The sequence below is a fragment of the Camelus ferus genome, chromosome 31, assembly GCF_009834535.1.
Source record: "Camelus ferus isolate YT-003-E chromosome 31, BCGSAC_Cfer_1.0, whole genome shotgun sequence".
Classification (NCBI taxonomy): domain Eukaryota; kingdom Metazoa; phylum Chordata; class Mammalia; order Artiodactyla; family Camelidae; genus Camelus; species Camelus ferus.
Window position 1 is genome coordinate 4,260,719 of NC_045726.1, and position 22,926 is coordinate 4,283,644.

The 22,926-nt window shown below is 55.1% G+C and overlaps 1 protein-coding gene across 2 annotated transcripts in view; it reads right to left on the reverse strand.

Moving 5' to 3' along the window:
• The window catches only part of SH3RF1 (SH3 domain containing ring finger 1), a 108,032-nt gene extending 85,525 nt beyond the window's left edge, over positions 1 to 22,507 (reverse strand). Inside the window, exons 1-2 of one of the 2 annotated variants that reach the window (XM_032471010.1) lie at positions 22,370 to 22,507; positions 20,346 to 20,833 (exon numbers count right to left, since the gene is read on the reverse strand). In XM_032471010.1, coding sequence (XP_032326901.1) covers positions 20,346 to 20,738 — 393 coding nt within the window. In that variant the 5' untranslated portion in view covers positions 20,739 to 20,833; positions 22,370 to 22,507. The remainder of the gene's footprint in view (positions 1 to 20,345; positions 20,834 to 22,369) is intronic. The other variant, XM_032471011.1, reaches the window with a different exon arrangement.
• Positions 22,508 to 22,926: the final 419 nt, after the last annotated feature.

The window sequence follows — 22,926 nt, forward strand, 5'->3', positions numbered from 1 at the left end:
GGCACCATCACCCAAAGACGGCGCCTCTCACCGGTGCCTTTCATTGACTCGGCTGGGCAGGGGCGGGGATGGGGGACTGACTTCCAGGGAAGATGTGGTCGGACGTGGGGAGGGCAGAGCCCGGTGGGTGTACAGGGAAAGCAGGCCAGACACCACTCAGAAGAGGCTGGAATACATCCTCTTCCACAAACATGCCCTTGGGCAGACAGGCAGTGAACTTCAGCCCTGGTTCTAGCTGGGATTGAGGGCCTTATCTCGTGGGGGTTCTGTTTGTGTTTTAAAAGCTCAGCCCAGGCAGTAAAGGCCTGCCTGCGGGCAGGCGGAGAAGGGCTGGGTCGTATCTGAAAGGGAAATGTGCCCTGGCCCAGGCCCACCTCCAAGCTGGGGGCGCTGAGAAAGCCGGCAGGCCCTGGGGGGTGGGGGTGGGGCAAGTCCACTTCCAGAAAGGCACTGAAACCAAAAGCTGAACCTGGCTACCTTCCTAAAGTGAAAACCCAAAAGCCCAGGCTGGGACCCTGGAGTGTCGTTTGTCGGGCTGGACTGGGGAGCCTGGTCACCGCAACACTGCAGGCCCGGAGACGTGGGGACAGCCCCCTCCACGGGCCCTCAGCGACCAGCAGAGTCAACCGGCTTCTCTGCCCTGATGGCCGGTCCCTAAATTTGTGACCAGGTAGCTAAAACCGCAGAATGCACAATGTCAAAACCTGTTCAAAAATATGAGATAAAGTTTCAGTTCAATCATACTTGCAATAAAATTTTGACGATTTTATATATAAACAATAAAGCTTATATGCCAAAAATACTATAAATAGGGTCCTTTGGTGGGAAAGAAGGGATCTGATTCATAATCAGATATTTTTCTATTTGAACTAGAAAACTTTAGGAGTAAAAATTATAATGATAAATGACCCTGCCACTCTCCCCAGAGGGGAAATACTCTGCCCAAAACCCTGTCCCTCATTAATCCAACTGTGATTCAATCACACACACACTCCTCCCCACACGGCCCCTCGCTTGTGCAGTGGCCACGTGCTACCAAATACATCATCTCTTCTCGTCAAGCAGTATTTTCAGGTTGAAATACCACTTCCAAAAGTTTCCTCTTTTCTGAAGGAAAGACAGATCTGAAACATTAGAGCCGGTGTCTTGACAGCTAAGATGATGTGTTCAAGCCTGGGAAAGGCTTTTCCTCAAACATTAGCACAAGAAGTTGCTCAACACACAGTCCCTAGCCCCAGCCCCAGGCAACCAACACCAGAGTGTCTGGGGTCACAGGTGCAGGTGGTCCAGAGAAGCAGCACGTGGAGAAGAACTCATTTCCACCAGAGCTGTCCAGCCTTCCCCTCCATGGCTGGTTTTGTTTTGTTTTTTCCATCTGACACTTTTTAAACAATCCCTAGTTGGATTAGCGCTGTTTAAGGAAAATGTCTGAAACGTCATTATCCCCGCGACTACAGGGTAACAGTACCAGCAAAAGGCAAGGCCCAGCAGACCGAGTGGGGAGCGGAAAGGCCCTGGGCTCCAAGGAGCCATTTAAAGTTGGACCTGGACAGGCTGATCAGTCTAGGCTAATTCCCTCATCTGCATCTTTACCGCTGTTTTGAGCACCCCCCTGACGATTAATTTTATTATCTACATTCTCTAGTTACTTTACTCAGCTGCAAAGTGAGAGGATGCCTGAAATTTAAACCAGCCTCAGCGGCCCCTGCACCACGCTGCCAGTGAGCCTTGCTTTCATTGCCCATTTGAACTTTTTGGAAGCAGAACTGACTTCTGATCCTTCATTTCATCATTTTCCAAACGATGACTGAGAACCTTCAAGAAATTCCAGCCCGACCACACAACATAATCTGTTGCACCAACTACAGTAAACTCATATTTTCAAATTGTACAGATTCAGATTCTCACTTAAATAACTGCAGGGGAGGTGAGCGAGCCCGGCGTGGCGAGAGTCAATACGTGAAGCCCGTCTCTAGGGCAACAGACTTGAGGAATCAGTGAGGCCCTGAAACGCATTCCTGCCCATCTCTGATTCAGCAACAGGCTGCTACACGCTCCCCTGTGCCCTGGCCGCCCCTTTGTCTGGTCTCGGAATTACACGGAGTGACTTTCTGGTGGGTGCTCTGCTTTTTTTTTTTTTTTAAAGACACTCTATTTCCATGTTTCAGGCTGTTTCCTGTAACTTTCACTATCAAGCCACCGCGTGCAGCTGCTCCACCCAAAACACACGGGGGCCTCAGCACCATGTAAAAATCCTCCCACACGAACTGAGGGCTGCGAGTATTCAGCAGCTTAATTAGAACTCTGCAGACCCCTCCCCACGCTGGCCCAGCGCTGATTCAGTAAGTACTTCCTGCTGCTTTTGTAAAAGCTCTTCCTGGCTTTTTTTTTTAAGCCACTACACAGATGATCGCTTTTCTACCCAGTTCTGGAGTTTCACAATTTTTTTGTGTGTGTGTGTGGACTCAAGAATTCACTATACTCCCAATGCCAGAATGTCAGTCAATCTGAATTCTCCCAGATTGTAGGTTAATCATTTGAATTCATCTAACTGTAACCAGAATGACTTGAAGGGGAAAGACAAAGAAAGTCCAGAGTCCTAACTTGCCAAGATGCACATGGGAATATTTGAGATAAACTGAGATGAGAAGGTCGTCCGATAAAATAACACGTGGGATGGAATAATGATTTTTTTTTTAAGTTGCACCAAGACACAAAGGAGACCTCAATGCTAAATAAACTTTTCTAAACTTAGTCAGTGGTTTTCAGTTCTATTGTTATAAACTGTTCATTCCTTTGAAATCTTTAAATTGTACCATTATTTAACATTTTATGAATAAGAAACAAAAAGGATAGTAAATAGAGCTGTGGGAAAAAAAGGTACTGAAATTGTAACAAACCAAAAATGCAAGTTACACAGTTTTTAGCAAAGGTTACGCAAATCACACGTTTATACAGATCACTCAACACACACAGAGGTAAATACACTACGGAAACATGCCCACATTCCGTGCGCAGATATTACAGCATAATTACAGCATGAATGGCATCCAACATCCGTTTAAAAGAACACATTTACCTTTTCCTCTGTTACAAACCAAATTCCTAAACTGGCTTAGATTTTTAGAAAAACTTGCTTAAAGTGCTTCCTGTAGTAAGAGGAGCGGTTGCGTTCCAAAGATGAAAGGAAGAATAAACGTCTGAAACACCAGCTCCTGGCGAGGAGCCCCCCAGGAGGAGAGGGTGAGGCTGTCCCCTCTGCACAGCCCTGCCTGGAGGTGAGTCTGTGTCCACGGGTGACCTGTGAACAGACGCCTCCCTGCCCAATGATTCACCTACTCAAATGTCAGGCGCGTTTCAAATCTCCACCTAACTCATCCCCCTGCCCTACGTCTCTGCACTTTGACAGCCACTGACGAAGTCATCTGGGTTCTTGCACAGGCCCACCAAACACAGTCAGCAAACAGAAAGTCCATCGGCCTGACACCACCAGCCGCCTAACCCCCAGGTCCCGCTCTCCCAGGAGAAAACCCACGTGGACAAGCGCACACGATCCAGCCATACACAGCGCAGCATGGCCGGATGCGCGGCCAGCGCAGCTGGCAGGAGGCGAGGTCGCTGCGGCAGGTCGGGGAAAAAGACCGTAGCCCTGTAACTGCAGGGCAGCCTATACAACGAAAATGTAGCTCATGAATCATCTTCAACGTCACCAGAAGCCACAGGGAGGGCGACAGGGCAGTGCTCGCACGAGGCGCCCTCCACAGCCCACCCACGAGCCGGCCCCTGCGAGAGAAGCGGCCCCGCAGGGAGGCGACCTCTGGTTCACGCCCCTGGGCCAACACCGACTGTTCCAGTCGAAGAGGAAACCACAGCTTTGTCAGGGGTGTCACGTCCAGTGTGGCGTGGCCGCTCAAGACCCCCATGGGCCAAAAAACGACTTCAGAAGCCCAGGTGGCCCTGCTCTGGGCCCCTCCACCCGGCCACCACCCGCCACCCGGGTCTCCCCTGCGGACGGTATGTTGTTCGGCAAGTTGCTACTTAACTCAAGTTTCCCTGTGACACTCAGATCATCTCATCAAGTTCAGAACAGGACTCAGCTGTAGTTTACACCAAATCGGAGCAAGAGAAAAAGATTTCAGAGAGCTCCCTAAAAATAAGATTTGGTGGCGGGAGTTGAGGGGGCAGAGAACTTAAGTTGTGCCCAGTACATCTGAAACTCTGCACCCAGGCGTGTGGTGCAGGCGTGGCCCCTCTCTCCTTCAACCTATCACTTCGTTCTGCTCCACGGACCCTGACAGGTCATGTTTAATGGCCAAAAAATGCATGATGGGCCTAAAGGAGAAAGCAGAAGCCAGGCAGGCCTTAGGGTGCGATTCCCCTCTTAGGCATGCCGCAGTCTCACACGCGTAATTAGACGGATTGCCGCCCCATCTTCCCTGACGCATCTGCACACGCAATTAATTAGATCTGATTTTAAAAGCTCTGTTTGGAATCCTTTGTTCCCCACTTCCTGCAAATCAAATTACCAAGGAACAAATTCAATTTTTTCAACTTGTATTTTAAGAGACACACACACTGCCATTGTTAACAGGGCCTAACCCACTTAGCAGTTACGCCACTGTGAACCTAAAAGCCAATTCCAACTTTTTTCATCTACAAAATCATCCCTGGTAAGTGCGACCTTCCTGCAGGGCTGCTGGTGGACATAAGACTCTTAGCTCCTATTGAGAAAGGGAGCTGGAAGAAGACAAAGTCCTATTTGGCAGGAAAATTCGAGAAAGGATGGAGAAAGCCTCCGCTCACCACGTGCCTCATTCTCCACTGGTTCTTCCCCCACAAATCAGACGCAGTTGGGGAACTCACAAAGGACGTGAAGGGCTACCCAACAGAGGAAGGCACAATGGGCTGAGAAACGGGAGAGGGGGTGACGGCGGGCAAGGGCTCAGACACTGAAGTCGGGGCCGGGCCGGGAGGGCAGAGGGACAGGAGAGGCAAATGGGGAGTGAGAAGGGGAGAAGAGGAAGGGGTTTGCAATTTGCAGACACACTACTGTGCATAAAGCAGATGGACACAAGGCCCTACTGCACAGCGCAGGGAACTGTACTCAACACCCTGCAACAGCCTGTAACGAAAAAGAATATGAAAAGGAATATATATGTATAACTGAGTCACTGTGCTGCTGTGCACCAGAAATTAACACAACGTTGTAAACTGACTATACACCAGTAAAAAAAAAAAAAAGAAAGAAATGGGTTTGGGGTGCGCAGCAGGTGGACAGAGGAGGCAGTCAGACCAGATGGGGGATCTCCTCCGAAGTCGACGTCTGTGGCGGGGATGAGTGAGTGGCAGGCAGCGTCACAGCAGCCCTGGCAGTGTGCCGTCCGGGGACAGTGACCATCAGTGACAGCTGAGCACAGCCACGGCACTGCAAGCCGCCCAGCCACGCAGGCCAGGCCTGGAGGGGGAGGCACAGCTCGCCTGATCTGGGCTGAGGTCCTGGGATCTGTAGGCTGGAGAAGGCAGCGCCCTGACACCAACGGTGATCCCCAGGGGGCAAGGCAGAGAGGAGAGGACCACTGTCCCGAGATCTGAGTCCTAGGAGGTGTCAGGACCTTCCTGCAGGTAATGGAAACCCTGGAGCTCACAGGGAGAGCAAACAGGAGGGGGAGACAGCCGAGGGCAGCCGTCTCCCAGTGCAGGGCTCAGAGCAGCTCACCCTGAAACAGGGAAGAACGCATCTGACTCAGTCTCAGGTCCGCTCCTCTGGCGCTAATCCTTTGCTCAGTCCTGCTGGTTCTGCACCTTTTGTAAAGGAACGCTGCCTGGAGCCTGACATACACAGGAGAGCCCGTTCTCAGGCTCTGACCTTTACGGGTAGAACACTTCCCCATTCACACAGAGGTAAAAAGTTGCAGAGCAGAGAGTAACATTTGTCCCGTTGGAGGTTTACAGGAACACCATGACCTGCCCCACGTGGACAGCTGCAAGAACAAAAGGATTCCGACACCAAGAAGTTTGCAACAACCAAACACGTCCCTCCCCTTTCAGTATAAAAGGAGCCTGAATCCTGACTCGGGGAAGACGTTTCTCCAGGACATTAGTCCCCCATCTTCTCATCTGCTGGCCTTCCAGATAGAGTCATTATTCTTTGCCCCAACACCTTATCTCCAGATTCACAGGCCTGTCGTGCGGCCAGCAGAACGAGTCTGGACTCAGTAACAACCTGGTGGAGACTGGGACCCTCCCGATGTGGACAACCAGAGTCCCCCAGCGTGAGCCACACTGTGACTACAGTGGCCTTGAAGAACCTCCCCGGTCATTCTGGGCGGCTCCCCACTAGGCAGCAGTGGGGACCTGTCCACACCCTCGGGAAAAGCAGATCCAGCACCAGCCTGCAGGGAAGCGGGGATTATCTGTGAGTGAGAAGCACAAAGACCCAGCCCCTGTTGGACGCGCAGAGGTAGCGAAGGGAGAAGCTGATTTTCCACGAGTGGGGCCACCCGCATCCGGGAGCAGGAGAGGCACGTGTGCTTTCAGCAGGGCCCGGGGTGCAGGGAGACGCCCAAGGCGACCACGGGCACCGGTGCCCACGGGAGATGCGCCACTGAGTCCTGCACAGAACAAATACATCCGAGCCCCGATTCAGAAAAGGAAGGCCATTTCTGACCTCAGCCAAGAGCGACCTGAGCCTGGTCACCCAGCAGAACCGACCCCCCTCCACCAGCAAGGGAAGATACAGACCCTGAGAGGCCAATCTGAGTCATCCCGCAGCTTGAGAGGCAAGTCCCAGAGTCACGACACAGCCGCGATTACAAGGCATTTCCACCCACTCCTTAAACAGCTCTCGGTGCAGAAGACACTGTCACGTCTCCTCCCAGGGATGTGTTAAGCACAGGATTTGCAGAAACCTATGAAAAAGGCGGCGTTCCTCCTCGTGCTCGCATCACTGGTGTGCGGGGAGCCCCGTCACCTGTGAGGCTGTGCCCCCACTTCCGAAAGCTAAAAACAGAGGTGCTGCTCACATCGGAAATCACGCAGCTCATCTCCTGGGTTGAACAAAAGGGCTTGTGGCAGGCTTCTTTTTTAAACCACTCCACATTTATCTTCACAAAAACAAACAATACAAAGTGAACAGCCAAATAAGCAAGCGTGACGCATCCCTCGTCTACAGAAATTCTGGTTCCAGCGCAAACATCTGAGTGAGTCATCGTCACGCTCCCATTTGCCGCATTTTTTTCAGCATGAGGTTTGCAGGGCAACGAAGCCCAGCGGACCACCGGCAAACCCTCCCTGGCTTGATAATTTAACAAACTCTTACCGAGGGCCTCCTGCGTACCAGGCAATGCTCCAGCCCGGCGGGGACACAGACAGACGTGCGTCTAGTGATGTCCCGGCCTCAGAGAGCTCACTGCCTACTTAAGAGACAGAGGAAACAAGTAACCACGATGTTACACAGTCGTAAGTGACACGCAGGGAGGTCCTTCCGAGGAAGAGATCAAACTGCAGCAAGGACGCAGGCGGGTGGAGATGCGGGAGCAGGGGCCCTTCCTTCCCGGCCGGGCGGAGAGCAGGTGCCAAGGCCGCGGCCTCGGTGCTTGAACAAACATCAGGAGAGCATGTGTGGTTGGAGCTTCAGAGGTAACGTGCGGAAAGGGGAGGCTCAGGTGTCCAGCTTCCGTCCGAGCCCCGTGCAGTTCTGAACAAGGGCCCGGGGACCCTGGGGGACACGTGGGGCGGGGGGCTAGTCAGGAGACCACCCCGAGACGCTGGAGCTTATCCTGGCTCTAAGTGCTTCCACCCCTCCGACCTCGCGGGGTGGGTGGGGAGCTACTTCTTAAACTCAAGTCTTTCCAGAGAAAGAGACACAGAGACGCCTGTCCCTCGATGGCACCCATTCCGCGGTGACTGCTTAGCTTGGATAACTGACAACTGTTGTTCCCAATCATCTCAGTCAGGCAGCCTGAAACAGCGCAGGAAACGAGATCCCCCTCCCCTCGCTGTCACTACATGAAAGTCACGTGGGAGTGAACGGTTCTTTTGTCCCTAAACAGGCTGCTCGTCTGCTATAGTACATTCACGGTTCACAAAGCCTCTGGGCCGGCTCTCGCCCTCAGAAGCTTTTCACAGACAGGTAGACCGAAGCCCTGCTCTGCGGCCGTGAGCACTGGAAGGCCCCGGGAGGGCCCACGGCCTCCTTTCAGGAAAGCACCTGGTATCGGCATCGCAGTGTGACCTCACCTGCCAGGAATGCATCAGTGGCAGGGGAAAAAGGTGGCCACCTCCTTCCATAAGGAAACACCACCTGTTCAGAAAACTGCTTCATTGCTCCTGAGTGAGTCAGAGCCTCCGAGAATCGGCTCCAGCCTTTGCCGTCCGTCTACGTCATGAACAGGGCTCTGTGTGTGATGTCACTCTTGGCTCAAACCTTAAAGAAAAGCCCAGCATGTGCAGTAATCAAAACGACACACGATTGTCCAGACCTCCTCTGACCAAGCACACTGCCCAGTTGGAGGCCACGACCCGCAGACTGCAGGTCCACAGCGGCAGGATGCTGCTTTCCGGCCTGGAGACTCAGGAAGGCAGGCAATCAAACTGGAATTTCGGGCTGTGCTCAGTCCATGACAGGAAGCTCTGCGCTGTCACAGCTGAGGGCATGTGGGGTTTCCAGCTTATGAGACGCAGCACAGCTGCCTTTTTCAGAGAGTGACACTGAGGGGAAACAAGGGTTTTGGGGAACAGGACAAATCCATGTGGGGCAGGCCTGGACACAACCAACGGGACACACAGTTACCGAAACACTGCTTCCCTCTTTCCAGATCACAAACATCTTGCTACACACGCCCCCAAGTCAGGTCATCAAGAACGCACTTTCTGGAATCCCATTTACGTTACCCCAAAGGGTCCACTATTAAAAATGATTCTAGACCATTTAAAGGTGGTGTCGCCGTCGAACGAAGGCCGCTGTGTCCGTCCACAGCAGCTGAGAGCTGTGACCTACCCGCTCCCAGCTCTGCAGGTCGCACAGCCTGGTGCAGACATGCCAAGAGCTGGCGCGCTGAGCCCTGGTCAGGCGACACTCACCTGGCTGGGGAAGCTGATGTGACATATCAACCGAAGGCCAGTCTGGACCTCAATCTGTCTTTAACTCACCTCTTCTGATCTTTGAGCTGCCAGTGTGTCTGGTCAACATCCAAGAAATGGTGACACCCCCCCCCCACCGGGACACAGAAAAGAAATGTGGACTAAATGAACTAAGTAACACCTGCCTCCACACCTTCCAAATTCCAGTATTCACCACTGAATGTGAGGCACGTGGACTAAACCCACGCTGGCCAACACTCCCAGTTACAGAAGGGTCGGGCGGATCACAGCAGGACCGCAGCTAAACCAGGCAGGACACCCCCTGCCCAGACCTCGAGCAGCTGCCACCTGGAAGGAGAAAAAAGCCACCAGCAGGGGCTGAGAAACTTCCCTATCAGGTTAACGTGAAAGATAAACTCGCCTCTCAGCCCAGGAAGTAAAGAAAGGGAGGATCCCAAGGAAGAACCTTAAACAAACCCAGCAGGACACGCGCACTTACGTGACAGACGTTCCTTCACTGCCACCCGGAAACGCAGCACAGGCCCTTCCTGACGCGCCGGGCCACCGCTCTCACCTGGGGTGAAGTCTGCTCACGTGTGGGCACCACACGGCTCAGCCTCCTGACAGAAGTAGTAACAACGCAAGGCGTCCCCATGCATCGCAGTCACACACCCGATACGTGGGCAACCACAGGGAGTCAGCAGCCGAACCAGAGAGCCCGGGGTCCCGGGCAGGGCCTGAGAACTGGGGAGAGTCCCTCGGGGCTAATTTACTCTTCAAACTGCCCTGCTCTCTCCCCTTTCTGCTTCACTTTCAGGAATTCTAACTTAATCCTGAGCGCGCACGTGGCCCCTCGCTGGATTGAGGACATGGGGTGTTATCGCCAACCGTCTCATCCCCTGCACTTCCCGCCAGTCACAGGATTACCTGCCACGGGGGTGACTCGGGGTCTCGATCATCTGATCAACACCAGGCCTTTACTCCAGGTGACACTTCCATTGCAAAGGCAGACTTGCAAGCAGAGCGGTCATGAGGTGCCCAGTAACGATCAGCGTGACCACGGGTTCCTCGCAGACCCGGGCTGCCGCCCTGTGTCAGAAGGATGGCGTGCCTGGGGGACAGGAGGTGACAGAGCCCATGCTGAAGCTTTCGTAAGACTTTTGATTCGATTTGGCAGAACATTCCTTCCAATAAACTGGGAAAACACGACTTGCAGACCACCACGGTGGGTGCCCCCCAAGTGTTCTGAGGGCCACCCTCCAGAGAGGATCCGGTTACAGTCACGCTTCACGAGGGCTTACTCAGCCTTCGGTGACCCTGTCACAGCCGACTTAAATACCGGAGAAGGACTGTGACAAGGGCAGCAGGCGTGCAGGGGGGTTAGACATGCTCTCTCACGAAGACAAAGGGTCCAAACGGACCTTGGGTCCTGGATCGGGAACTGCCAATCCTGTCTGGATGCACTGACTGACCTGAACACCTGCTGCTTCTTCAACTGGAAGGGACAGAAAAGAGGCATCAAACACGAAGGTGCCTGCTCTCAAGTATCTCACAGCTTGGTACGGGAGACAAAACTAAAACACGATTAACCAGAGAACAGTCAAATACCAAATCAGAGCACTGGATGCTCAAAATCAACGTAATAAGTAAGTCAGGTATGTGCTCAAGACCCAGGGTCCCTGTAACGACAAACGCCTGTTACAGACACAGCACGTGGGACCCCGGTTTTCGGCTCCTGGCACCACCGTGAGGTGGCTTCACTGGGAAGGCAGCAAACGGTGTCAAGTAAGACACAGGAGGAAACCAAGCTGACACAAGCAGAAGGGATAACCTGAGGGTCCAGGCACAGTGTGAGTCAGCAAGGCAGTGAGTTACTTTTAAAGACACACAGGGAGCAGTGCTGGCAGGAGGTCACGTGGTCCGCTTCCCAGCAGGAGGCTCTGTTCCACTCAGAACCCCTCTTCTGCAGGAGGAGCTGGCAGGCCTCCAAGGAGAGCGACTGAGATGACGCAAACATGAGGAGATGTCCTAAGAGGACCCGCACAGGAAGCGCGGTATTTGGGCCAGATAAGGGATGTCGAGGGAGTAGGCGGCCGCGGGGTCAGAGGGGGCGCTCCCTTCCCATTAGGGACATGAGGGACGGGACCGGAGGAATGTGATCACACCGCAAGTGCAGGGGTGCCATTCGATGCAAGAAAAAAAAAAAAGAACCTCCTGGCTGTGAAGACTTTAAGGCACTGGAATAAGAAACCAACAAGCTTTCGAAATGTTCTTTTCAAGAGACTTTTTAACATACAGTAGATGGCCAGCTTTGTAAAATGTTCACTCGGTGTCCTTTGTTACCCTGCAAAAGCAGGAAGTGAATATTTTCACTATAAATAGAAGCTCCACTGAAAACACACACTTCATGGAAGCCGGAGCACAGCCAGGCTCTCCACTGCGCCTTCAAAAGTTATCGGAAAGTGACCTGTCACAGGAACGCACTCAGCCAGTGAGGGGTCTGGTCACGGAAAACAGCAATCAGCTGCTCTAGACAGGAGACGGGAAAGTCATCAAAACAGGGCCAAGCCAACCGTGGTATCGACATGAGACACATCCCCCTGGCGCTCTGGAAGGAGGGGCGGGGCAGGGTGCGAGTGGAAAACAAAAACCCGCTGCGAGGAATAAAACACATGCACACATCCTACGTGCAACGTCCTTCAAAGGACCCGTGCGAGGGCGTCTTGACCTTTCCTAAGACTAATTTTTAAAAGTTAGCACTGCCCTACAAAGGGCACCTTGTCTCCCTTACAGGAGCCTCAGGGAGCCAAGACTGCAACACGACACCGAAGAACAAAGTCAGAAGGTAAAATGTTTTACATTATTTCAGCTATTATTTTCTCCATGTCGTCAAAAAGAGAGATAAGACCGGGTGGGAGGGAGAGAACGCAGTCAGCGACGGTCAATACGTCGGGGACTCCACGGCCGGGCTCAGGCCACCGGAGGCAGAGCAGGAGCGGAGGGGAGACCAGGCTGTTCCTGCCTCCTTTCACAGACCAGGCCTGGGGTCACACCCCTGTCACTGGCAGAATCAGGACAAACCCCAGATTCAGTGCCATTAGCCATCACTAACTTGTGAGCAGTGTGTGAGTCTGAAGCTGAAACCGGCTGTTTAAAGCAGAACAAAGTGTCATGACATGATGCTGATCACCAGTGTCAATTACCCATATCACCCGACCTCGCAGGTGTGCACGTGCCCTCTCTCACACACACACAGATCTGACGGCACAACTGAACAGACAACAGCACCAGAAGCTCTCATTTCTGGAAAGACAGAACCAGGAGGCACTGACATCACTGAGCACGTTCGAGGTGCCAGGTCCTTCTCTCAGCTAAGCCTGGGGGCAGACCCTCCCTCACCGGCTCACAGACGAAGAAGTCAGGCTAAGGAAGGAAGGCGCCAGGAGCCCCACGGGAAGGACCAGAGGAGGGTCTGTCTGGGGAAAAACCCTGGGCCTTCTCCACCCCCTCACACTCTGTCTCCAGCAAAAACCTCCAGTATACAGACGGAGCATTCAGAGGAAGAAATCCATTCCCCGTGTTCCCCTGGACGCTCTGAAGGAGCCTCTGTTTGCCCCGGCATCCTCCCTGCACTGGGTGAAGCCCCCACCCGGTCCCAGCTAGCTCCCGCTGCCCCAGGCGGCCGGCTGACTCCTGCTGACTCTGCAAACCCTCTTCCCTCCCAAGCCAGAGCGCCACTGTGCAGAGGGTCAAGTCCACAGCTGCCCCTCTGCCCTCCCGCGTCCAGGCCTGTCTGACCCAGACGCCCAGCTAGTCCGTCCTACTCTCAGCAGAGACACCGTGCCCTTCAGCTGTCAGTCGGGATGGGAAAGCCCTGCCCTTCTGTGAGCTCAGACCACCCCCCAACCCCGCAAAGAGCAGCACATTGAGATGTGTGCACACTCAAACCCCAGCCGCCGGGACCTCAGGCAGTGTGCCAACTCCACACACACACGACACTCGGGCAGGACAGAGCTAGGTCGTTCCCCGCAGAGAAGGCCCAGCAAGCAAACAGCCCAGCTGAGAGCTTGACCCCAAGTCAGGTGGCCCAACTGCCCTCTCTCTGCTCAGCCTCACTTTCCAACGCCAGGCCACGCGACCATCTGTCTGAGGGTCCCCGTGGCAGGTGCAGGCGTGCCTCCGGGGGACACTGAGGCAGATGGCGGAGTCTGTGCGTGACTGTGAGAGGCCTGTCTCATCTCACTGCACCCAGGCGGTACCAGACTCCAACCCTGCACTCCCTATCAAGGTTGGCCTTTGCTTGGCCAGTTATCTCAGAACTCCCAGGGCTGCACAGGAGCTCAGGGACAGAAATCCCTCGTTTTATAAAAGACGGAACGCTGGACTCCCCGTGGAACAGAAACCACCGGCTTGAAGTCACAAAGCCAAGATGGAAGCCGTCTCCAGCATTCTGCTGAGGTGGCCCTCCACGTCACACTTCATACACCGAGACCCACAGCTGTTCTGAGGCCGGAGCTGGACTTCCCCGGACTGTGCGAACGTCTCTCACAGTCACGTGATGACAGCTGTCAACCAACACTTCAGTTTCAGCAAAATAACTACCTTTGTACAACAGCGCTTACGTTTCCAGTATCTTCTAGCGTTTTGGACTTGCCTTATAAAAATAAGTAGAAAAGAGAAAAATGAAAGTGCTAATACTAGTGTACAGTATTAAATACCAGGAAATACAAAATACTGAGCAAAAGTCACCGAGCCCACCAGAAACAGCAAACACACTCAGCCTCAGAGACCAGATCTCGTACGTTGTGCTCAACTGTGAGGGAGAAAAAGTTAAAACAAATGAAATGCTGAAAATAATTCATCAGGAGTGTGTTTAAAAGACAAATTCAGCCAGGAGGGGAAAATGAGATACTGGCTCACATACGGCCACGCTGAGCTGAGCAAATGAACGTTTAGGGCTTGAAGTTTAATTTTATTACGTTTATTGTCTAATCCACGTGTTTAATCACATGGTGGGGAGGGCGCAGCTCAGGGGTGGAGTCCGAGCTTCGCAGGTGCAAGGTCCTGGGCTAGAGTGAGCCTTGACCCAACCACTGGTGTGCTGGTAAGAAGAGGGAGCTTGGACACAGACTCACAGGAAGGAAGGCCCGTGAGGATGTGCGGCGGCGGGAGGGCTGAGAGCAGCAGGGCCTAGGGCAGCGGTCAGAGGCCTGAGAGAGCACTCAGCTCTGCCCACACCTTGACTTCAGACTCTGGCCCAGGACCCTGAGGGAACAAGCTTCTGGGCTCCACCCAGCTGGAGCTACTCTGTGACAGCAGCCACGGAAACCAGGAAACACTCCCCCGGCGTCTCCTGAGCGCGCACTGTGCTCCAGAGCCCAGGATGAGCCCAGCCCAGCATCCCCCGGCCCGGCCCAAAGCCGCACCAACACACAGCCTGGGGCCTGGCAGGGCCCCTGAGCTTCCATGCTGGGGAGACAGAGCCCCACAGCCCGAGGCCAGGCCAACCCCGACCTCCACACCCTCCCCTCCCACGGCCCCTGCACGGGGGCCCATTTGCCCCTTTTTGTATCAGAACAAAACGTGTGTCCAGGACGGTGAGGTGGAAAGAATCCCACTAGTTCAAGAAAAGCTTCCCAGGACGCAGTGGTGGAGGACCCGGGAGGAGGTGGGTCCCCAAGCGGAGGGTGGTAAAGGTGTCCCCCCTCCGCCCCCACCAGCAGGGGCCTGGCACGCGTTACTGGGCCCCCAGCCACCCTGCGCACGCCCACAAAACGAGGCTGCCTTCCCGCACGTCAGTGAGAACGGGCATGGGGAGCTCGGGGAGGGGGGCCATTTAACAGAAAACCTCAGGCTACAGAATAGCACATACAACGTGCTCCGATTCCCATTCAACGGTTTTAATCTGGAAAAAAACACCAACAGCACCCCAAAAAAACTGCTGCTCAGTCATCATCCCTGGAGATTAGGAACAGAGAGATCAGAAGCCTTGATTTTTCCCTTTCCTCCTTCTCTACCATAAATTTCTTACTGTGAGTACGTATTACCTTTAATTTTTAAAACGGAGTAAAAAGCACTATCTAGTCATTAAAAAAGAATGAACGTGGTAATTCAGTGGGCTGTACACTCACGATTCGTGCACTTTTCTGTATGTGTTTTATACCTCAATAAACAGGTGTTTTTTTCCTTAAATGAGGTATGTGTACGTGTCCAGACATGAAAAGACTCCCCAGGTATATTAAGGTCATCAGATGTGCAGAGTATGGAATCCCACTGACATAAAGACCGCACACACGCACAATCGGACAGGAAGAGACGTGGACGGACACACCTCGCGCTTCTACAGTGCTGAATTTTTTTTACAACCAGAATATGTTTAGGAACTCACCTTCAAATTTACATTCTCTTTAATTTTTTAAGTAACAACAGTCCTCAACCCCAGCGGGCTGTTTGAGGTTTACAGGGTAATGGTTAAGTGACACTCATGTGACATAAGAAAGTCATTCAGCATCTCCGGGTTGTGCTGAGGGTGGGCTCTCGTCCCAGCCCTGAGTCGGGAACAAGGTGACCTCAGGGGTGGTTGGACACGAGGACTGAGCAGTGGTCAAGGACGAAACGATGAAGAAAGAAGAGGAGGCCAACAAAGCCTGCAGCACCGAGCTTGGCAATAAACAGACTTCTATTTTAACTCTGCTGCTGGAAACAGCAAAACGGCCCCCTCCTCCCAACCCCCCTCAACTTGCTTGGGTCCCAGGTGGGTGGTCCCGCCCTGTGCGGTGACCGGAAGCCCAGCTCTGGTGGAACGGGCCCGAGACTCTCATCCCTCCTCCACCCTCCAACCACACCCCCACCCGGGGCCACATGGCACGGCCCGTCAGGGGACTCCTGGATCTCATCCCACTTTTTTTTTTTGCTATCAACTGCCTTGCTGGCCGCTCCTGTGTGCTGCCCCCCGACCCAAACATCCACTCTCCCTTGACAGCCGCACAGGAGAGGGCCTGAGTCCCCGCATGGCCCCCACCTGCCCTGGGTCCCCACGCAGACCTCTACCCGGCCCGCAGCACACCCCCTGCTCCTTCCCTTGGGGGGACACCTGGGCCCCACTGAGTCTGGGAAGGACCCTCGCTGGGCTCCACCCACAGGAGAGCTCGGAACAGACGCTTCAGGCCCCACAGTTGTGTCAACACGGCCCCCGTGCCTGTGTGAGGAGCCTCGGGGAGGGCCGGACCCAACGTCTCAAGTCACTCAGCCTGACCACCGCAGGCCCGCTGCACCAGCCCCTCGGGGACCGAGGCCACCAGGGCCCGTCCTGCCGGAGCACATCTCGGGGGGCAGTCGGGCTGCTGGGGCCACCCTAAGAAAAAGCCGCAGACTGAGCCCAAGGTATGCCGGGGCTGGTGCCCCCAAGGCCTCCCTCCCTGGCTGGCAGATGCCATCTTCTCCCCGTGTGCTCTCATGGTCCTTCTCTGTGCATCTGTGTCCCCACCTCTCCCTGTGAGGACGGCAGTCAGACAGTGGATCTGGGCCCACCCTCGTGAGCTCATTTCACCTGAACCACCTTTCGAAGGTCCTACTATCCCCAAACCCAGTGAGGTCCTGGGGGCAGGACTTCAACCACGGATCTGGGGGACACACTCAGCCCCTCATAGTCAGCGCTGACAGACAGGATGGAGGCGTGACTGTGGAGAAGCAGAAGCACGCCCAGCACCTGCAGGAGAAACGACTTCACCTGTGTCCCCATTCCTAGAACACCCCGCCCTTCCCTGGTCTCAGTCCTGAGATGCCAAGGTCCAGCCCACTTCTGTGCTGAGGCCTGATGCTCGTCTCCGTCCCAGGACCACTTCTCTCTGGTCCCACACGCAGAGCACTGACCAGTGTGCCCCACAAGTCCTGGGTGGCTGCCGGTGCCCGACCCATCACTGCACAGGAGGCCTCCTCTCGGTCACTCCCCATCCTCACTGCCATCCAGGGGCTCCACCCGCCCTGCTGGAGGTCAGGGCCTCGGACACTCTGTTGCTTTCCCGCCCAGCCCCTCAATGCATCAGCACCACTGCAGCTCAGACACCTCTGCTTCCAGAAGCTTCTGAAGACCCGCCCAACCTCCTTCCCGCCACGTGCACGCACACCCCGACCTGGACCCTCCCTTGTCCTCACCCCAGCCCCTGCCCTGACACCTAGCACCTTTAATGACCCACCGGCCCTGCCACCGTGTTATCCAGGCATGTCCCCCACATGGCTGACACACAAGTTCACAAGTGGAATCTGCAGCTGGTTTGCCCGTCACTATCCGTCCGGCAGCCAGGGCCGCGCCGGGCCCCTAAGAAGTGCTCGATGACAGCCGTCGGCCAACGGGAGAGCATGCGGGTGCGAGGCGCTGCGCCAGCCATCCCCAAGCGGTGCCTGCTGAGCGCGCTCACGCGAAGGCGGCGGTGGCGTGGAACGACTGAAGAGCACCCCCCGCAGACAGCCGTGTGCACACACACACACTAGATCCTGGACCACGGAACCACACCTAGAAAGCAGGCGCTTAATGATCCCACCAGGTCATGACGCTGCAGGAACCACTCACACACGTCCCTGCGTGACTCTGCACGTGTGTATAAACCCGCCTTCTGCAGGCGCTTCTCAGCCCACAGACACGGCCGCATGCGGCCACCGCTCCCTGCACCTCCTCCCGCGGCTCAGTCTGGCCCCAGACCAGCAGGGATCCTTTACGTGGAGCAAAGAACGGACGGCTTTCCACAGTGATGCCAACCCAAGACTTCTTCATTTCCTCATCCGTGTGAGGCAGGAAACACTAAAATTCTGGGAACAAGATGTGTGTCACACATTGGAAATGTTCCTATCTGCTGATAACACCCAGTTTCCCTCAGCAACACGCGTGAGGAAGCCACATAGCGAAGATCTGACGGAACATGCCCCCAGAGCCCGCAGCAGCGCCCCCGAGATCCGTGCCGGCTTCCCGCCACATGCAGGGGCAGCGCTCGCACGCGGGTCACCGGGTCGGCGGGAACAGCTGAAGGAGGAGGCCGCACGGCTGGGGTCCACGATGTCACTCTCCTCTGGGGACGCCCCAGGGACCAGCTTACAACCGCCACACACCTCACTCTTAAAAGGCACGTTTTCTGAAATCCGCTCATTTTTCAGGTGCTTGGACTGTTTGTGCAGCCCTGGTTGTTCCGAATATTTGAAAGTAAAAGGTACCAGAAGCTGCTAATGAGAAGTCCTTTTACTTAGACTCAGGGAGGGAGACAAGTTCTTTTTATACTCAATGCAGCATCTGCATCAGCCCACGCTACCCAGCAGCCTGCGTGCTGTTTGTCTCCACTCCCCCCCCCCCCCCCCCCCAGGCAGCAGACGTTGGCTCCCTTTGCATCAGCCTCAGTGCTTTACCCAGGTTATCAGGCTCAAGCTCAGGTGAGCTTCCTGACAAGTCACTTTTTTATGCTAAAGAGGAAACATAAAGCAAATGAGGGAAATCCTATCAGCCAGGAAATCAGCACCTCCGCCACCAAGACCTCAGAGCAATTCACCCAAGGGAAGTGAAGCTTCGATTGGGGCGACGAGCCGCTCAAATAAGGAGCATTCCAAGCATCACGCCTGAATTTCCATGTCAGAAAGAAAAGGTAAAATTCAAAGGACATTAAGCTGAATGCCTGCGCCCTCTTCTTAAATTCCTCTTCTTCAGAAACCAAACACTCACCGCATTCCTCACGACAGGTAAGGCGACGTGTCAACAACTAAGGCACTGCTGCCCACAGCCGGGAGCAGCACTTGTCCAGCCCAATTCGCAAGGAAACAAGACCCCTCCAAGGATGTCAGCCTACTCCCTCATCACGAAGCAGACCCGGGTCGGGCGTCTCAGAAACGATCAGCTCAAGATTGCTGGTTCTGAGGGTGAAGCCCATGCAGACTAACCAAGTGAACTCCCCCGAGAAAGTAAACACAAGAGAAGCCCTAGAGGCAGGCCAGTTCCACAGCGTGGGGCTTCAAGGTGCAAAGAAAACCTCCGGAACTCAACAAGTTCCCTCTATCTTAAAAAAGAAAAAAAAATAGATACGAATCAACTGACAGCCTGGGGATAAAACTGTTTTCCAGGGACTAAAGCACTTAACATACTTTACAGCTGGTGACGCAAACACTTATTTGTAAAAGAGGAGCTTGGAAAGGAAGCAAGGCAATGACTAGAAGGCAGTTACCCTGCTTGGCTCCCTGGTAATCTGTGAATTTACACCATTTAGTGCCATCTCCGTGGGTTATTCCTGTATCACAGGAAAGAAGTCAGTTTTGAGCGTTCACCACAAATACTTGAGAAAAATCTTCTCATCCAGATTAACTGCTCTTTAAAAATGGATTTAATCAGTTTTGCCAATTGCCAAAGTTGTTTCTTCCAGCAAACATGGGATCTTTTTCATCACCTAATGTCCATAACTACTTTTATTTTTGCAAAAATTAGTACAGTATGTCTTCCTGGGGTGCCATCACCCACAACATCATTTAGGTTTATTCACAACACCTTACCTTCTAGAAATTTAAGTTGGGGTAACTGTCCAAATATTTAGCCTCACTCAGAATTATTTCTGCCCGAAGCCAAAACCTAAGAGAAATCTTTGTGATGGAAATGTTTCATTTCACCGCCTGTGAGACCCGACATAAAGCAAGCCCGATTCTCTGCTGTTTTCGCACAGCGCTCAATGATATTTTGTTGCTACAGCAACAAAACTCTGCTACCTGTGGCCATGATTTGTTAAGAGCTCCTCCAACCAGAAAATTCTGGGCTGTGCATTCATAAAACCCACAGAAGGGCTCCAAGCAACACAGAAATTAAAGCTTGATTTCCTATGCATGATTTACCCACACACGTACTCATAACACGGATACATGTAAATGGACACATACACACACAGTTATGACTCTGCCGACTCCATCAAAAAGGTAAAACCATGCCAGATTTCCATTTTAAAGTGTGCATTTAAAAAACTGCAGTGTTTTAGATTCACTGAATAACTGCTACCATTTCCCCAAATTTATCTTAAAAGGCAACAGAGACCAACCATCTGAGGAGAACGTTAAGAACAAGAAAACTGATTATTTATATCCGATCTCATTTCAAAAAGAAAACAGAATTTCCTGAGGCAGAATTTCCTATCTGTTCCAGTCAGCGTGGCTCCCTGAGCCACCAGCTGACTGAGACAACACCAAGCTAAAGAGTAAAGAATGAGCGTGGTCACCGGTCCCACCACACGCCCCCGCGGGCTACTCACCCTCGCCGGGGGGCTCCAGGCTTGTACCCGAGGCTGCGGTCCACCCTGGGAGCTCTGGAGATCTTTCGAGCCACAACTGGCCCCAGAGCTGCTCTGAGCCCTTGCCGTGTTTGCGCAGTTGGTGCCCCCGCCCGCCGCCGGGCCAGCCTTGCAAGGCCTCTGCTTGATGCCGTCCAGAAGTCTGACCAGCAGGATGTTGCTGGGAAGCTCCTCTACGCCCGCACCCACCAGAGTCCGGCACTCGGGACATCGGAGTTCGTTCCGGGAACCCACGATCCCCAGCAGACACCGCTTGCAGAACGTGTGCTGGCACGGCAGGACCTTGGCAGAAGCATCGAGCCGCTCCAGACACACGGGGCACTCCAGAAGGTCCAGCAGGGCCGACTCATCCATCTTTACCTACTTCTCCAGGGGAGAAGCTCCAGCCACGGGCACGGTCGTGTGCATCCCTGAGAGTGCCTCATGTAACACCCATGTCAGACGCTGCTCTGCGTCACCGGGGCCGGGGAAGAGAAGACAGAAAAGTAGTATTACCATCCGGGGAGAGGCTCCCAGAAGAGCCAGCAACCAAAACGTGCTCAACAGCGCTTCCTCTTCAGAGCGGAGCCTCGCGCCGGAATATGGTGCCTGAACTCCAAAGTCAACAGCTCAAAACAAAATAGGCTTCCAAGCCATTAAGAACGAATCCCTAAGGATACCTAGGAGTTCGCTGGGCAGAAACAGCCATCAGGTAAATATAGGATTCTTGCAGTAAACAGGATTTAGGAAATGCAGGAAGACCGTACTTTTGCCAGCATGCAAAGTGGTATCTGGTGCCTTGCCAAAGTCCTCGACTCACAGGAAGAGCTGAACGGTGACAAGTTAACATTTCCTCTACCTGAAATCCCTTTTAAAGCCAACAAAGCTCCCACTACGGAAGCCACTTCAGTGGTTAAGGAGCCAACCTCATGTGATCCACTTGTGGCAAATGACCCCAACATTAAATACATATGCTTCTTCACTGGTCTTAAAAACAGAAATTTTTAATCTCGCCCAACCAAGACCGAGATGAAGGTCGACAATGCTAAAGGATACACTGAAGACCAGCCTGAAAGCAGCTCAAATAAAAAAGCACCCTTCAGGGCAGCGATTGACAAACTCTGAAACGATGTGCGAACAGCCTGTGCTAATCCCATTCAGAAAATCTGGCAAAATTATCTCCCAAAGAATTTGAGAATGGAATGCTGGACTGAGAACCCTGAGCACAATTAGAAAATGGGGCCATTCAGGAAAAAGCGTTTAGACCAGAGCCTGCACCAGCTCTCCCCACCCCCCAGTTAAACGAAGACGTGCCCAGGAGAAGCGGGCGATGGTGTGGACGCGGGCAGGAACAGCTGCCCCTGATGCTGGGGCGTGGGGCGTGGGCCGGGCCGCCCCTCTGCGCGGCAGGTACTGCGGGCCCGGGCAGGGCTGCCGGTGCGGACTCGCCGGGGGCCAGGGCCAGGGACCGCCCTCCTAGACTCCCGGCCAGGTGCCAGGTGCGGCCCTTGCAGACACCCTGGGGCGAGGTGCCAGGGCCAAGTGCCAGAGGCCGCCCCCGGATACACCCCGGGGCGGGTGCGGGAGCCGCCCGCGGAGACACCCCTGGGCCAGGTGCCGGGGGCGGCCCGCGCAGACGCTCCCCGGGGCTGGTGCAGGGGCCGCCCGCATAGACACCCGGGCTTGGTGCCGGGGGCTGCCGGCGAAGACCCCTGGCCCGGGCTGGCGGGAGGGTGGGCAGGGCCGGGCCAGGTAGGGGGGAAGTCCATCCGCCTCCTCGCCTCCCCCCCGGGCCGGCCGGGCACGAGCCCCAGGCCCGCGGGAAGTTTCAGGGGCTCAGCAACGCCCGCAGCCGAGCGTGGCGAGTCCGCCCGCCGTGCGCCCGAGGCGCGCGCCGCCGCAGTGACCCGGGCCGGGCCGCCGGCTCCAACGCCGTCCGCGGGGCGCGGGGGCCCAGGGCTCTGGGCGGGGGGCTCGGGGCCCGGGGCCCGGGGACGAGGTCCTACCTCCGCGCGGCGGCCTCTTTGTCCGGACGCCCCGCGCTCTCCCGCTCGCCGGTCTCGGACGCCGCGGCCGCTCTGGGCTCCGCTCGCCGCCCGCGCGCTCCCGCCGCCACCGCCGCCGCCGCCGCCTGCCGGGCCCGGGGAGGGGAATGGACGAGCAGGGAGGGGAGGGGCGACCGGGGAAGGGGAGGGACGAGCGGGGAGGGGGAGGGACGAGCGGGGAGAGGGAGGGACGAGCGGGAAGGGGAGGGGCAAGTGGGGAGAGGCGGGGCAGGGGAGAGGAGGGGCGAGCTGGGAGGGGCGGGGCAGGGGAGGGGCGTGGCGGGGAGGGGAGGGGAGGGTCAGGGGGAGGGGAGGCACAAAGGGAGGAGGGGAGGGAAGGCGCAGGGGGAGGGGGGCGCAGGGGAAGGGGAGGGGCGGGGGAGGGGAGGGGCGGGGGAGAGGAGGGCCGGGGGAGGAGGAGGCGGAGGGAGAGAGGAGAGGAGGCGCAGGGGAGGCCTGCACGCTGCAGCACCGCCCCGGGGCCGCTCCCCACCCCCCGCCTCCGGCTCCGGGGCGCT